The 17565-nt window shown below is 39.0% G+C and overlaps 1 protein-coding gene across 4 annotated transcripts in view; it reads right to left on the bottom strand.

The window, feature by feature from the left end:
- Positions 1-17565, bottom strand: part of cntfr (ciliary neurotrophic factor receptor) — a gene marked incomplete at its 3' end in the record, with an annotated part of 223051 nt that overhangs the window by 31815 nt on the left and 173671 nt on the right. For all 4 annotated transcript variants that reach the window (XM_079256138.1, XM_079256136.1, XM_079256135.1 and 1 more), the window contains 2 exons: positions 7931-8048; positions 7498-7664 (listed from right to left, as the gene is read on the bottom strand). In XM_079256138.1, the coding sequence (XP_079112264.1) occupies positions 7498-7664; positions 7931-8048 (285 nt within the window). The remainder of the gene's footprint in view (positions 1-7497; positions 7665-7930; positions 8049-17565) is intronic.

Below are 17565 nucleotides of genomic sequence, written 5' to 3'. Positions count from 1 at the left end.
ATGAGACCCTGTCTCAACCAGATATCCACTTGGTATCATACTGGGAAATGGATAGCCACAATTACAATCTGAATGTCTGATAACTAACATGCATGACAGCATTTTGATTAAAAGGCATACCACACATTTACAGTGACATGCATGAGCCCAATCTAAAAAATTTGGGGTGCTTTTGGATAATGCACATTGGATGTTAAAACTAAGACATTTTATCATTTAGTAAAAACATTTCCGCTCATTTGGAATTTTTCAGCAGAAGATAGAGATGGAACAGGGGGATGTTCATGTGGCTTTTGCTCTTCTTGAAAGGACATCTGGGAAGTGCAGAGACCAGTTGCTGGCGTTTTACCAGAGCGATGTTGTCCCATTCCAGCCTGATGCAAGATTCCAGCTGCTCAACAGCCCGGAGCCTGCATTGCCAGTTTTTTTTTTATGATATGCCAAATGTTTTGTTTTTTTTGTTTGTTTTTTGGTGAAAGGTCTAGACTGGGGACAGGTCAGTTCAGGACCTGGACTATTCTACTGCAAAGCCATGTTGCTGTGATTGGTGCGGTAGGCCCTTTACCATCGTCTTGCTGAAATATGCAAGGCCTCCTCTGAGAGAGGCAACATCTGGATGGCAGAATCTGTTGCTCTAAAACCTTTATGTAGTTTTTAGCATTCATTGAGTCTTCATAGATGTGGAAGCTGCAAAATCCATATGCATCCCTGCATCATTAGAGATGCAGGATTTTGAGCTGCCTGATGATAGCCTTTGGATAGTGAATCTCCTTATTAGCCAACACGACATAACGGCCATGGTTTCCAAAAATAATTTCAAATTTTGATTCATCTAACCACAGAACAATTTTCCACTTTTCCTCAGATAAATTTAAAAGAGCTTTGCTCCTGAGAAGACGGTGGCATTCCTGGATTGTGTTCACATTTAGCTTCTTGTTTGCATCATAAAACTTTATCCTGCATTTGTGGATTCTGTCTTTAACTCTGTTCACAGACTGTGATTTCTGGGAGTGTTCCTAAATCCTTGCAGTGATTTCCAGTGGAGAGTCAGGCCTGTTTTCAATGCAGGGCTGCTTAAGAGCCAGGACGCTTTGACCTTCGGTCTTGTTCCATGCATACAGAGATTCCTGCTGATTCTATTAATCTTTTGATAACATGGTGAGATTTATGTGATAGGCCCTGCTCCTGTTAAACCATGTCACACTACTGTCCTATTGCCAATAATTTAAAAAAAAAAATAAAAATTTTACTGAGCATCCTAAGGTTTTGGGTGCTAACCAGCACACAGTCAAATACTAACAGGAGAAAGGCGACAGACGGGCGTCTCTCTTGCTAATAAGACCACAAAACAATGAATAATAAAACATATGACAGAGATGATAAAAGGAACATATGAGCAAACAAACAGCTCCCCCCTTTGAGAATGAAGTGTTAATTTATTTCTACCATTCCTCAAGTATTTCTGTGTAAAAAGATAAAAGAGTGCAGACTAAACAAACAGATCACAAAAAAGCATCTCCTTGTTGTCCAAGACTGCATAGATAGAAAAAGTGAATGCAAAGAAGAAACCAGGAAGGAATCTACATGTGTCCCCCAAAGGTGTTCTCTAATATTAACCTTACTTGAAACAGACACTATATAGTATGGGCTTTTTTTGTTGACAGAGAAATATGAATATACTGTCTTTATGACTTCTGGGATGGAAACTGGTTCTCTAACAAGAACTGCTTGTAATACAAGAACTAAAAGACTGAATGGATTGAGAAAAAAGAAGAAAGTGAATCCCACTGTGTCATGATGTGTGTTTTCCATTTTTAGTTTTGGTTTCTTGCTTTGTAACTTTTTGTTCTGGTCCTCTCTTTTTGCTTCTCTTATTTCTTGTTTAGCCTTTGTTCCTGTTCATTAGTTTTACCTGGTCTCGTTTAATTATTCACCACACCTGTGTCTTGTTTGGTTTTCCTGCATTCATACGCCTTGGTTTCTGTTCTCATTGCTGGTCCGTTGTGTTTAGTTCAGTTTAAGACTCCTGTGTTCTCTGCCTTTCAGTTCAGGTATAAAACTTCCTCACTTTGAATCTCTGGCTCCCGGCTCCGCATTTGGGTCCTTGCCACCTACCTCCCCAATGTGACACACTGAGATGAGGAGAAGCTAGGGTTTTGCTAACCAAAGCACAAATCCTAAAGTATATGGTTTTGCAATATAGAAACACAGATTTACAAAGTATAGGGACATTCTACAATAGTGTATGAGGATAATTTTTCCATGTCTGGTGTTTGGTCACTGAAACAGAACTTATGCATTAATTGCACTACATTAGGTCATACTGTAACAGCCACGCTGGCTTTTGTGTTTTTAGATGCAACATGAAAGGTTTACTACCTACAGTGTTACTAAAACAACTTTAATGTTTCATATATTCCTTTCATTAAATGCGTCTAGACAATACGCATTAATGAAAAGGAATCTTAGCTATGATACACTAATGAACCGGCAACTCAAGATAAGAAGGAAACTATGGAGGGAAGCAGAATATTTTGATTTATAGGGATACTGAAACAGAGAGAAAAAAAAATCACAAGAAGTAAATAGGATACAAAGACTCCTTTTGAATGATTTATCTTAAAGTACTCTACAACCTCATCATGAATAAAGTAACAACAGTTTTTATTGTTGCGGTCCATGGCCAGTCATCTATCTCATCACCACTCATCTCATCATTACCTGGGAGATTGGCTACCCCTGGTGTTTTCCCTGGCACTGCCTTTAGACTGATGTGCTGGTTGCTGATTGGTCGTCCACATGCCTACCTGCCTGTGATTGGCTGGACCTCTGCTGAGCACCAGAATAAGGGCTGTCAACATTCTTCATTCGGCGCAGCTGTGTTTGGTTGGGTCTCGGTGTCACAGCTTGCCACTCATTCATTGCCAGTGAATGAGTTTCAACTGTTTGGTGTTTGTGGTTTGGACTACTGTGTTTAGTGAACCTTTTTGTTTCTGTGTTTATTGATGGATTGGTATAAGCTTTGGTTTATGCTTTTGTTGTTGGGTTTGTTTTGGCTTTTGGGTTAGCTCTTTGACTAACGCCTGTGGCTCCTGATGCCTGTCACGTACCAGTGGGTCCTAAATAAAGCCTCCATCTTTGTATGTTTCTTGGTATTAATGTTGGCACCTCTTGTTCGTCTGGACAAACTCCATCTGGGGTCGTAACATTAGTGGGGGTTCGTCTGGACTAAGAACCCAGGACCTCTCGCACCCCAGACGAGAATCATACCCCTAGACCCCTGGGGTTGCAACATTATCAAAAAGTAGCTGTACTAATGGAATGAGATAATGATGATTAGAGATCAAGGTCTCCTTATTGCGAGTGGACTTTAGTTTTAATTCCTAAATGCACTTACAAAGCCCGCAAGTTTATCAGAGGTGAATAACAAATATTAAGTTGGTTCACAACAAATTATAGTCATGTAAATATGGCCTGCGTTAATCTGTTCATCATTTCTCTATCCTCCGCTCGCACTAATTGGCAAAAATTGCCTCATGTAACTTAAAAAGATGAGCTGTTGTTTGGTCATTTTAACACTCCAGGGCTTAAGTTATAATTTGATGAGCCTCACGTTTTCCTGGGTGTTCTCTTTGTAACAGCACCCATAGCATGCGCATGTGTGGACACATGCACAAACACACTCATCTCATCTAATTTCTTCCAGCTTTGGTCGGATGAACAAGGACAGTGAAGAATCATCTTACTCCCACTCAGAATTCAGCAGTGCACCAGGAAGCATGAAATTGTTTTATTTATTTACGATGTGCCTCGTTGTCCCTGAAAATGAATGTGACTTACAAGTTAGGATGGAAAAGAAAGACTTTAAACAATGCAGGGACAGAGAGTGCATGAGGTGGAGAGACAGCCTTTCAGCTTGTTATCAGGAGAAAGATACATTTGGAAAGGACTTAGCTTAACTTCTAGTGTAAATAAAAATAGACAACTGTAACATCTGGCTTGCTTTATGATCAGTAGCTACATGTATTATGGGCAATTGTTTTTAATGAAAGGAGTTCGAAGTGGTTCTACAAAGCACTACAGTACTTCACTAAAAGGAGGCTGTATATGAAGAAAGTATGTTCTAAAAGCAATGCATGCAGTGCAGTTGTACACTGAAGCTTGTGAATCATTTAGTTTTTTTTATTTCTTAATGTATGTGACCTCAGCTAAAATGATACATTATAAGACATCTGCGAGTGACAAAAGTATGAGAACATTTGTTTCCAGCATTTCAGTTAAACCCTATTGTGAAGGAATAACAGTGCATAAATGCTCTGTTTATGAGCACTTTGGTTTGGACAAATTTCAGCCCGTTTTTCTGGACAGAGAAAAGCGTCATGGTTGGGAATTTTGTGGATTTTGGTTTTTGTCATTGTGAGAATCAGCTGATTAACCGATTTCCAGACATTTTTCTCTTGAATTTTAGAAAATGGACTTTCATCAGCAATAGCATTCCACCCTGGCCCCGATGCAAGACTGCCATTTATTCATAATAATACTACTACCCCCATATTTCACAGTTAGGGTTGAGGTTCTTATGCTGGAATACAGTTTTTTCCCCTCTAAAAAAACACAAAAACAAGGAAACTTGTGTATAATCGATTCATCCTCTCTAATAATACCAGTTGTGTTGTATTATACATTATTGAAAAGCTGACTAATCACCTTTACAACAAGGTATAACTTGAAATGATTGTGGTTCTATGGAATGAATAACAAACATGTAGGTAGTGTATACAAAAAAAACAAAAAAAAAAAACATGCCAGAATCACCTTCAGTCTTCTCCCCTTGGTATTCACACTATTTTGAGTTGTTTTGTGGATTGTATAATTGCCTTCTCTTACAGTAATAGGAAAATAAAAACACAAACAAAAACATTAACAAGCACATATTGGCCATTTCTACACATTTGTTTTACAGTGCCAGCGGTGTCAGTAGCATGTGGAAGATCAATTTGCAGTAACAACAACTGGACTCCTCTTCCTCATCTTCATCACAAGTTTGCTGTGAGATGACATCCTATTCTTTAACCAGGAGTTGTTGAAGGTCAACCAGCATGGTTGTGTGGGTCACTCAGACATGTACAGCACGCACAAACTGATCCCATAAGGTTTCAGCTGGGTTGATGCCTGGATTCACAACAGGCTTTCCATCCTCTCCCCTCCTAAATGCAGGAGGTATTCTGATGATGCTGGCGATGTGGGGGAGAATATTATCATTCTGGTTTCGGATTCTACTGGTATGGGGTCACCACTGGCCCCAGAATCTCATTCCAACATTTCTTTCTGACAGTTAGGTGCCAATCAATTTCCAATCAGACATTTGTGACTGATATACGCCTGGGCACAGGCAGCATCAGGAGAATATTGCAGGAGATTTTAGCACTTTCATTTTAGGTGGACTAGATAGCTATGCTGGTCATTCCACAGTTATACAGTTATGACGAGTTATACTTTGTTGTCTATGGGACTAATCACAATTCCCAACAATATCTAATTCAAGATTACGTTTCATTAAAGGGAACAAATTATTGACCTAATGGAAATGTCCTTACTTTTTGTGCTAAATTGCTAAAAAAAAAAAAAAAAACAAAAAAAAAAAAACTGTTTGCATCTTTCCATCCCTGCTATTCACACTAGTTTGGATCTGAGCTCTGCTGACAACATTCAATATAACTGAAGCTTGTAAAAATAGGTAAGCTGGGTGCACACCCACTCTTAGCATGATCTTTGTTGTAAAATCAGTTCTAAAAATAACAATAAACTTGGATTTCCTCAGTTTGTTCGCAGTCAGTCTGAGTGCAGACTAGTGGAGTCCAAGCAATGCTTTTCAGGTTCTAAGCAATCTTTATTTTATGATACATTTATACAAACACCAGAGTGTGGGTCATATTTTGCAATGCCAAACTGTTATATTTGAATAGTGGAGGGAATCTAGTCACACCCTACTAAAAAATGTCTAACTTTAATTTCATTATCTGCTTAGCTATGAATATGTCACCCAGAGATGCAACGTGGAGTGTTGTATCATTTTCTTCAATAAACTTAACTCCACTGTCACATTTTGATCTACTTTGACAATATAAGGGAAAACATGATTTTGTTTTTGTGTCTTATTTAAGCAGAAAAATAGAAATTAGTGAAGGGTTCAAAGAGAAAATGAGGAGGAAAATAGAGGAAAAATAAGTGCAGTTACAAGAAGTGCATTCAAGAAAAGAAAAAAAAGCTAAAGAGGAGGAGGTAGCAGTGGGGTATTTTGCTATCTCCAATAGGGGTATTTCTTCAGCCAAGGCGCTAATCCGGCTACTATTAGCATTTTCATGAGTGCTGTGTCCGGGGGTTGGCAGAGCATGTCACTGCCTCATTTGGTTACTTCTGTATACACACACAATCTCTCTCTCTCTCTCTTTCAATACGTAACCCTCTCAACCAACACACTCCACACAGTCACGCACAGTCCCATTGGTGTCTGTGTGTGTTTATGCGTCATGCACTCCAATATTACGTTCAAAGCAATGCAACAGAGCTGAAGACTGCTGGCAGCACTTCCCTTATCTATCCAAGTACTCCTCATTTCTCCTATAAAATGAATTTCTCCACTTCGCTGCTTTTTGCTCTGAGTTGTGGTGACTTCTGAGAGTATTGCTGTTATTATGTGGTCTTCTGCAAATGTGTGAATGAAAACGTACCAATCAAAACTGCTTCCTTTTGTGAAAAAAAAAAGATAAACGGCAATAGAAATCTACCAAGAAAAACTTTTATGGAAGATTTCAGATTAAATATGTAAAGTGCAGGTTGGTGATTTGTCTGAAACAATTCTGCCCAAACCTCAATAATGAGATTTTTGCAATACAAAAGGTTGAGAGGTTGATTATTTATTATCTAGTGTGTTTTTGTCCTATCAGCTGTGTGACATTTATTTGGCCATTGCATTTGCTGTTTTCTTTGTCTTCCTGGCACCAGGCTTTGCTGTGTGTGCAAGAAAACTCCAAAGGGAACTAGAAGTGAATAAAATCAGTCATCTGTGGTCAAATAAATGCATTAACATTTCTCAAGGGGTTGGCATCCTCAAAGGCTGGCTTTGACACTTTGTATTTTAGTCCTTTTTTCCTCTGCCAAAAGCCTGTCAATCTGTCCGGAACAAAGATCAGCAACAACAGAGAAAATATGTAGCTGAACATAAAAACAATACATTATTATTCTGTAGACTGAGGAACATATTTAAGAGATCTTTTCTTTTTTAAATGTCACATTTTTTAATCTTTGAACCCACTGAACTGAATTCAACCATTTAATTTCAGACAAAATCTTGTCAGAAAATGGGCTTTCACTAGAAGCCAGTCGCAACTAGCTGAAGCTGTGATCATTTTGTGCCCACCGTACATTTTAACTGATTTCAGACACGACATAGAAAAAGCACACAAAATAAGAAACGTGACACAGCAAATATCTTACCTATACTGGACTCTTCGAAGGAGATAACGGCATTAGCTTTTCCCAAAGCATTGGCCGCTGTCACATTAACTATGTAGGGGTAGCTGGAGAAAACCTCTGGAAAGCGAACATGGCAGCGATTCTTGTGGACTGAGTCTTTCTGCACCTCCAGTGAGCGCTGGTTGTGTCTGAAGACAACAAATAAAAGAAGAAAGTAAGTGGAGCAAGGCAAGAACAGATAAAAAAAAAAGTTGTACAGATGTGAAAAATAATAGATGAGCTTGTAGTAGGTTGGGATGGCGTATAAAAACTACTGCAGAGGAACATTAACGGAGTGGGTAGCAGTTTTGCAGGTTTTAAAACGGTATTTAAAGAAAAAAAAACCCAAAACATTTACTGAGAGTAAACCTTCTGAAATCCCAAAGACTGCACCCAAATGGACAAGTAGACTTACTGAACATCCACTTCAAAGCTGGTGGGGATGTATGTGGGATGCTGCTGGTGCCAGTTGCAGTAGAAGCCTTTTGGGTAGGTGTTGGACCGACAGGTGACCGATGGCTCCCGAGGGGCAACTAAAGAGAAGAAACAGTAGGAGAGAGAGGAAGACTGTCAACTATATGGATTGTTTGGTACTATACTTAACGCTGAGTCTGAAACAGATGCAGAGAGAAGCAGTTCCATAAAAAGAGATCAGAATCGGAGCAATATGCATGACATTAATCAAATGCAAAGCAGCTATGGCTAATTAAACATTATTTTATTGCATTATTCATTCTTCATCAAATTTTTCATTAAAAATGCCACTGCTTCTGAGTTTGAATTAAGTTGTGTCTCTGGTGTGTTTTATTAGATATGCTTTTCATTTATTCAACGTGGATGCATATGTTTGTTTTTTTTTCTGTACTGCGTTTAAATTTTTAATGACAAGTAAATTAAATTAGAGGATCTTGGGGTGTGTGGACAAAACCCCTTGCAGTGTGTAAATGTTGTCTTAGGTTACACAAATTCTTGTGTAACCTACTGCTTTTAGGCTTTAAAGAGAAATGGGTGGATTTTTCATATCAATATATCAACTTTCTCAACACATGCAACAACAAACAAAGTTAACAAAAGGGCTTTTTGGAGAGATGTTCCCATATTTCACATACTGCAGTTATTTCTTCCCAGTTGCATTTTTGACACTTCTCTCTGTAATGCATCAAGAAGTCCATATCTTGATTTTCAATCCTTCTTCATTTCACACTTATTAAGACTTTTAACATGTAACAATGAACTATGAATTATTCAAGGATGAAAAAGGTGACCTGAGTTGTGTGTACACATAGCACTATACAAAACACAGCTAGTTTTAAAAAGGATCTTTGGGCTATTATTTTTTTTTTTTTTTTATATGAGCTTGTCACAAAGTCACATAACTTATTTTAGATGCATGCATAAAAAAAATGCCGAAGCATTCATTATTCTAACTGCTCAGTCGATTAATGGTTGTGGGGAAGCTGGAGCCTATCCCAGCAGTCTTTGGGTGAAAGGCAGGGTACACCCTGGACAGCTCGCCAGTCCATCACAGTGAAGAGAACTCAGTTTTACTGAAATCAAATGGTGCAATTGCATCGACAAGGGAATTCTAAGGAGCTATCAGCAGTAAGCTTTGCATATGTCAGCATAATGTGTCGTGTGTCCTTAAAGAACAGCAAAATAGGCAAGTGGAGGACAAAAGAATTGTCAAGCCTAAATCTACAGCACATGGACGACATCTAGAAGTGATGTCCATAAGAAGTAAGAAGAAATCCAGCAAAGATCTGACATAGGGTCTGAGAGCAGCACTTGGACCTACACTTGATCCATCTAATGTTCACTGAAGCTAGAAATGGTCTCAGTGGAAGGGTGGCTGTCAAGAAACCAATTGTAAGGAAGGAAAACTGGCAGAAAAGGCTGAGCGATGCCAAATGACACAAGAACTAGAGTGAAAATCTGTGGCAACAGGTCTTATGCAGTGATGAATCCTCCCCAGAGCCCAGACCTCAACATCACTGAAGCAGAGTGGGGTCATTTTGACAGAAAACGGAACAAAAGGCAGCCGAGATCCAAAGGAGAGCTTTGGAATTTAAAGGGAAAAAAAAAAATCAAAAGTTCAGCTAAAATCTGATGTGATGACAACATGATGTTAGCCACAGAAGTAAGCTATGAAGTTAGCCTCTAAGGTTGAAGAAACTTTGTTTATCTTGCTGCTGGTAACTTTTCTTGTTTACTCCCCTAAAGCTGTTTTAGGTCAGGCACACACACAGCACACGAGGTAAACTTGATTGGTCGCTATGGGGTCATTCCACTGCTACACACAGACTGCTGTGTTTAAACGGTCACCATGGCAACTAATTAGCTCGTCAATAACGTCTAATGATGAGGTGCCAGGGAGGACATCCAATCACACTCAATTAATCACAGAGACTAATTGAGGCCATCTCAATCAATTGGCTGTTCATCGGAGAGTTTCAGTCAAAGACATGCAGAACACAATGTCGCACACAAACATGCCCCCACACACAATTAGTGTCAGGGCGCACTAATGCACACACACACACACACACAAATACAAACACTCACCCATGCACACAAACAGATCCTGCAGGCTTTGTAGAATCAGCCATAATCAATCAAAGCAGCTTATTAGGAACTTGGGTAAGCTCACAGACAACAACTAAAGATAGAGAGGGAGAAGGAGAAGATGGGAATGACAGACAGGCCAGTGAGGGAAACCTGAAGGAGGAAGATGAGAATAGGTGTATGCTCATGCCAGCTTTGTTTAGATTGGTTTGTTTGAAGTTTCAAATGTTTACTCCCATAAAATAATTCATTTCCTCAGACATGAGAGCTGCAAAAACACCCCTGAGGAATATGAAAGGGCTGTTCCTCCTGCACAGTTTATAATGACAGAGAAAGTTCCCTGGTCTGATCAATAGCAAATATCTCCATGTGGGTTTATATGTATAGTGAAAGAAAAGTCGACACAAAAGTCATCCATTACAGAATACTGATTGAATTAAACTCACACAGACACACACACAAAACTTAGGCTAATGACACAGATAGGGCTGAAACTCTGAGCTGTTAAGGCAATTTAAAATGTTTGATGAAGATGGACAAAAGAAAATGTTGCTAATGGCAATGCAAGTAATGCTGGAGGTAAGAAAGAAGCTCAGTGTCGCATTAGTGGTTGGAAAAGAAATGGGCTAGAAAGAGGACGCAAGACGTGCGTATAAATGCAGGCGATATCAAACACGACTGACATGAGAACATTTTGAAAAAGAATACAGAAAAGGAAACATGAAAAATGGAAAAGGGATGGGGCAAGACAACATTCACTCATAAGATTTCACTAATGTGCCATTAAAACTTTGCAGACACAGAAAAACATTCATGTAGAGCAAATAAAAAAAAAAAGAATTGCCATACAGATGCTTCAGTAATGTTACAATATCAAAAGCTTTCAAAACAACCCGCAAAAATAGAGGATGAAGCAGAGGGGAGGAAAGAACAAGGGATAACACACCCGTTGGGGGAAAAAGGGCTCAGAACAAAGCCAGTATTAATATTAATGCAAATAAAACAATAACTCAAATTAAAATTACACCGTGCCAGTTGTTTCCTTTTTTTGCGAACCACACTCAGACATATCACCTGAGTCAATGGCACAGAGGGCACCGCTCATGAATAAATGTTATTTGAATTAGTGTGCTTTCATCATCTGGTTTGAATTACTATCAAAATCAAATGGGATTTTGGAGATGCTCTTTGTTAGCCTCATGAAACATACACCTGCATGTGTGCACATGTGTGCATGCACGAGAGCTTTACTTGGGTAACTTTTAAGTGGTAATAGGTTACAGCCTGTGGTTCGTAAATGCTAATGAGGCCAGTAAAAATGGGAAAAGGGTTTGAGTAAAAACACATGCATGCAAATTTTTTTCTGTTTGAGTCCCACACTTGTTTTTGTAGGTGGACAGCACTGTCTATCATCACAGATCACTGTTGATTTGTAACAGATATTTGCACCTAAAATGGAGCACAACAGTGGGATAAAGCAGGAAACTTAATGCAGTTCATGTCATTTTACTTATTTACAGATGAAATCTGAGATTTATATTTTTCTTGTTTTTAAATATTATATCAGATGCTTTCACTTGGTATTTCACAGTGAAATGGCTGTAAGAGCAAATTTATCACACATCCATTTCTGAGTGCAATAACTGCACATGGATACTGAGTTTGAAGTCTTGATAATGCTCAGGGTCCAACATCTTCACATCCCTCAGTGTTGAATGTCCATGCAGGGCAGCAAAGAAAAGGTAACTATGCACATTTACTTGGGCACACAAACAGCAAATGTTTGAATTAACTGAAGCTAACAGCAAGGCATACCATTTAACACAATTTAATGCAGTATTTACAAATATTTTATAGCTTATGTGAAGATAAACAGAAAGATTTTACAAAGAGAACAAAAGAAATCTTCAAAGAACATAAACTTGGCAAAAGCAGACATGTAGAAGAACACATAGCATGATTTACTGGAGCCAGAGAATGAGATAGGACTTCACTTGTACACTGATTAGGTTGCATGATCAAAGTGAGCTTGTAATTAGACTGGTAGCAGTGGATTTCTTTCGAAACTCAACGGCTTAATGTCTTTCTTTCTATTTTTCCACACTTTCTCTACTTCTAAGCTAATTTGTCACATAAAAAATTGTACGTCTAGAAAACCAAACAAACAAAAAAACAAACAAAAAAACAAACAACCAAACGATTGTTGTCACAGAAGGTGTACAGACCCACAGACGTGTGATGATATGACGATGATATTCAGTAGCCCGGTTGCTAGGCTGCAGACAATGTATTAATTGCTATTTTGCTGTGCTGGTTAGCCTCCCTGTTGCTTCATGTCTGAGTCTTATATGTGTGTGCACTTTATTTTATTTATGCATGGAGGAATATCTATATTGATCACCTTTTTAATTAAAATAAGGTTTATAGTCTTCACAAAAACACAAAATTACAAGCTTGTCCTTCCTCCCTGGGTCACAATAACCTCTCATATTTCACCTGATTGAATTTGTGCTTTCAGGGAATCAATTTGACAGACCGCAAACTTTGACTAACCCAGTTAAGGGTGAAGAAAACAAGCCAAGGGTGTTACAACAGCCAACATTCCCATCTTTTTATGTTCTTATTTATTTATTTTTCAAGTCAAATCAAATTTATTTATGTAGCACACTTAAAACAGCCCCTGCTGACCAAAATGCTTCACAAAACAGAAAATACAGATAAAATTGTTACAAGTATGATTAAAATAGAAAACTAAAACTTAGGATGATTAAATGATAAAACCGACTAATGATTCATTCATTTCATTTTGAACTTTTTCCTGAGAAGAAGTGGGTCCTCTCAGGAGCCTCTGAATGGCATAACTCACTTAGGAAGATGGCTCTGGTCACCGTTTGAGTCGATTCAGCAACGCCAGTTTTGCTGTATTTTAGATTAGCTTAGTTATGTGTCATGGGAGACAGAGGAATGTAAATAAAACTGCAGGACAAAGTCATAGAGACGCTGCGGAGCCTTTTTGTCCAGACCAGCTGTCGTGGCTGACGCTAATGTAATTGCAGTGTAATATTTTTATCAGGCACCCCAAAGCTGCAGGAATTGTACTAATGTGCCACGACTGAGCACTCTTTCCTCTTTGGAAAATGTCTTTTCAGCTGGTTGACTTTAAAAAGTATTTTCCCTCTTTTTCTATCCATTCCCCCTGCATATATCATTTTCATCATCCTCCCATCCACTCTGACAGACACTGCGCCTCATGAGGAAGTGAACGGGAAGCAGCACACATACATACACCTCCTACACAAAACAATGATGCCCTGGCATGCCAAGAATGTCTCTAAGCCAATTGGAAACAGCCGTGTGGGAGATGAATGAATGAAAGAAGGATGGATACCTTATGAGAGCATCAGGAATTGATAAATGAGGAGAAGGGAGAGAGACAGAACAAAGGGCCGATGTGAGGATGTCAGAGGTCAACTATCTTCACCTCTGTACCAATTTTGTCCTGCTGATCACTTTGGTGCTCGGTGCAATGAACGAAGGTAAATTATTTAACCAAAATCTGAGCAACTGTAAAGCAGAATTATCCTCTAAAAGGATCAGAGGACAACATAGAGAAAAGGAGATGTTGAAAGGTTTGCACTGACCTCCGTGGCTTTGAAGGCTAGACACAGGAAGACGACTATTACGCGTGGACTCTTAGGTTAGCTCGCAGCATGCTTCTCACTCCCACTCATGCAGACACATTCACTTAACCATCTGACATTGTAAATCTTGCTCAAAGCTCAGGAATAATGTGTTGAGTTTCACAGGAAATAAAGAAAAAAATCTCAAGTAGTCCAGCACATGAAAACAGAATCTCACCTCAAGCATTCTTGACTTAAAATAACATTTTCCTGAAGAAAATGTCATCATAAACCTGATCATAAACCTTCTTGACATTAAGAGATGGCCCAATAGCTTTCCATTCAAATACTCCAGAAACAAACAAAAGGATGACTCTTGACTGACTCTGTCACTGTCAAAAAAACACTTCTCACAAATGATCATTCAACACCAAAGTTTAAAAAGGTTAATCCCATCAGCAGAGGGAAAACTTTGCATTGTTTTTCACGTTAAATTATTAAAAGGAGAGCATTTTATTACTATTTTGTGTTTCCTTTCATTACTTTTTCCATATATTTTTAAATCCCCACCTACGTTTTTCCTGCTCATTGTATGGCCATCTTACCTGTTAAAGCAGGCGGTATGTGCATGAAATAAGAGACATTTCAAAACACTTTTTGGAACCAAATTGACCATAAGGGTCATCCACACTTTCAGTACAAAAACTCAACCAAAGACTGCAGAGTTTGCTCTCATATGTCTGTCTGACTCCATCCTTGGAGCAAGCTTAACTTGCCTCAGACCTCTGCAGAAACTAGCAGCATTCTATTCAGAAGATTTTTAGCAACCTGGAATTCCTTTCATGCTACTTCATTCTTCACATATTTCAGTATTATTTATCTTGACAGCTCAGAGAAGATTGGCAGAGAAGTTGGGAAATGGCACATCAGTGATTCCTTCATTTAAAAGCAATCTTCTTACTGAATATGGAAGTGTAACTTCACAGGCTTTCGCCTCACATGACCGGACCTTTCTACACGGTTTATTTAATTTCTTTTTAGCTTCTGCAAGACCAAATAGTAGCAGTAAAATAAGTCTATATGACACGGTTTGGGCTGTTTGTCTAGTTCTTAATCAAGTCTTCAGTAGAAAAATCCTCCCGCCCCCATTTATGTTGTTAATAATGTACAAACTATATTGGTGCATTGCATCAGGGTCACACACATACTTTGTTTCGCCTTTGTCCAACAATAAAGCATAATCTTAATGATGGTGGACGAAGCACTTTGTAAAAGTTGCGGCCATAAAGAAGAGATTAGAAAGAAGGCAGCCGAGGTCGAGAAAACGGAGGCACACTAATGAAGCTAGGAACTGCTATTCAATCACTCAAAGTGCTATCAGTGTTACTAAGCATTAGGTAGTGTTTAATATGCTAAACTCATATTTGACTGTGTTGAAGCTGCTGAGTTGAAATGTCTCTTGTCTCACTAAAAGGTAAAGCTCTGTGTCACCGTGGCAATAATAGCCTGAGGCTCTGTCACTGCTGCGACAGTTGCCCCTTAGGTGCAGTGTCCGTGATGCTGTGATGAGTGACGGGCTGGGATTGACCAGTCAGAGGTGTCAGTCTGCCAAATGTACAAACAGCTAACTGCTGTCACTCACAGGGAGGGAGAGATGAGAGAGGCAGGTACCACCCAAATCCCTGACATCGGAATCGGAGCGGCTGACTACTTTAAGTTCAGCTGTCAAATTCAAAGCTAGACAGACATACAGACAGAAAGATAGGCAGGGAGAAATCAATAGTGGCTGCTCTGTAAGGCTTGGAGCCATCATTGCTAATTCAGCCAGATGCTCTGTGCAGGAGCTCTCTGTGCTGTCTTTTTACATACTCCGTGCTCTCTTTATGGAAGTTATGAAAAGTGTCACATTACTTCAGAGGCCCAAAAGGTCTAAAACCTTTAAATGCACACATAAACCGGGAAGAGTGGCAGCTGCACACAACGTGAGGGCCCTAGGGCAAAGGAGGATGGTTACAGCACACATTCAGTTCACAAACAACAAAAAGAAGAGCGGGATTATTCTGTGCAGACCCACCATGGGGCCACTATGGTATAGGGGTGATTCTTGGTAATGCTGTAATGCTATTCTGAAAGGAATGTTTGCACAAAGACTTTAAGATACATGGTTTCAATCAGGTCCTCCTCGCACCAGCTGCACACAAGTCGATCTAACCCAGGCTCCCTGTCAGCCAAGCTGGAAGATCTCAGCTCTTGGCAACCTCAGCGAGAATACAAGTGACTGTAAAACATCTGAAAGAAACAAGCACTGTCTGCCCAGTCTTCATGTCTTCATAAAACATGTCTAGTTTATAAGAGTGGGAACCTTTCAGTTCTGAAGTTTCATGTATCAGGAAACATGCTTTGCTGTCATTATTGGTTATGCAAAAACTGACAAAAACGCAAAAGCGGTGTGTGAAATATCAAGTACGCTTTAAGATCGAACCACTTTCAACAGCAATAACTCAAAGTAATTGGATTCTGGGTTTTGGTCTCTTCTTTACAACATTGCTTCACTTCGTCGAGGATTGGGAGCATGTGTTTATGCACAGCTCTCTTAAAGTCAAACCACAATGTTTCAATCAGACTAAGGTCTGGACTTCAGGTCACTGCAACATTCAGTTTCCACCATTGTACTGTAATTTTCTGTTCTGTGTAGGACTGTTTTCCTGTTTGTTGCATGTGGGCTAAGTTTGAGCTACCACACAGTTAATATATTCTTAATATCCAGAGAAGTTAATGGTCAACTCAAGGACCACAAGCTGTCCAGGTGTCATTGCAGTAAAACAAGCCCAAATTATCACATATCCACCACCATGCTTGACAAATTATATGAAGCATGCTTGCTAATATGCTGTTTTTGAGTCAAATAAACATCTCTGCCCAACAGCTAAGTTCCAGAAATCTTGTGATTTATTCAGCTGCAAAGTTTAAACCCTAAAACGGGTTGCTAAGCTGTTTACAAAGAGGAAGCTTTCTCCTGGCAACCCTTCCAAACAAGCTCTTAATGTCTTTTTTTCCCTTATTGTACTGTCATGAACTTTCATAAGTCGGTTATAAGTAGTCCAGACCAGCACACAGCATCTGTTTTCATAGAGGTACTCATTTGCTGTTAATAAAGTGCATTTAATAGGTAGCACCGGGCTGATACTTCCTCTTTTAATTCCTATGAAAGCACTGATGGTGGAGTTCGTTTTTTACATGACTTCTGCAGTTTAAATAAATATTAAATAAAACATATTTGTACAGTGTCTTGTTTCCTATCATTAGTACTATAGTTAGTATTATTCTTAGTTCTCAACTTATAGTTTTTTTTTCCACATGACCTCAGCATTGTGGTGTGACAGTAATATATGTTTTTCTGGTGAGTTACAAAGTGCAACCAAGGAACTGGGAAGATGATCACATTTTTCTATAAAAAAGGATTGTCTATGCAGTCATTTATCATGCTGTGATATCCTGCACTAATAAGTGCAAGCTGCAGCAACAAAAAGAAAGACTAAAATAATTGCTTAATATTGTGTTTTAGACTTTTTAAGGCTTGTGTCCGATGTTAGCAGGACAGAGGCTGAGTAGCAGAGTGCATTCTGCTCATGCTATGAAAGTCTAGCAGGGAAGTATTGAAATGCTGCCAATAACAAGTACAAATTGTTCTGACTTTTCCAAAGTCAAACAAAACTTTTAACATAGACACTCAAGCTAGGAGAAGGTTTTTTTCAAAGCACGACTCAACACTGATACGTCGTAATGAAGAGCTATCAGCACTGATGAAGGAGTCCAAAATACAGAAGCTGTCTCAAGAGAGTATTTCTTTCTGAAAACCCACAGATGA

This window comes from Telmatherina bonti (genome assembly GCF_933228915.1).
Source record: "Telmatherina bonti genome assembly, chromosome: 17".
NCBI lineage: Eukaryota > Metazoa > Chordata > Actinopteri > Atheriniformes > Telmatherinidae > Telmatherina > Telmatherina bonti.
Note: the sequence above shows the minus strand (reverse complement) of the source record. Positions and strands in the feature narration are given on the sequence as shown.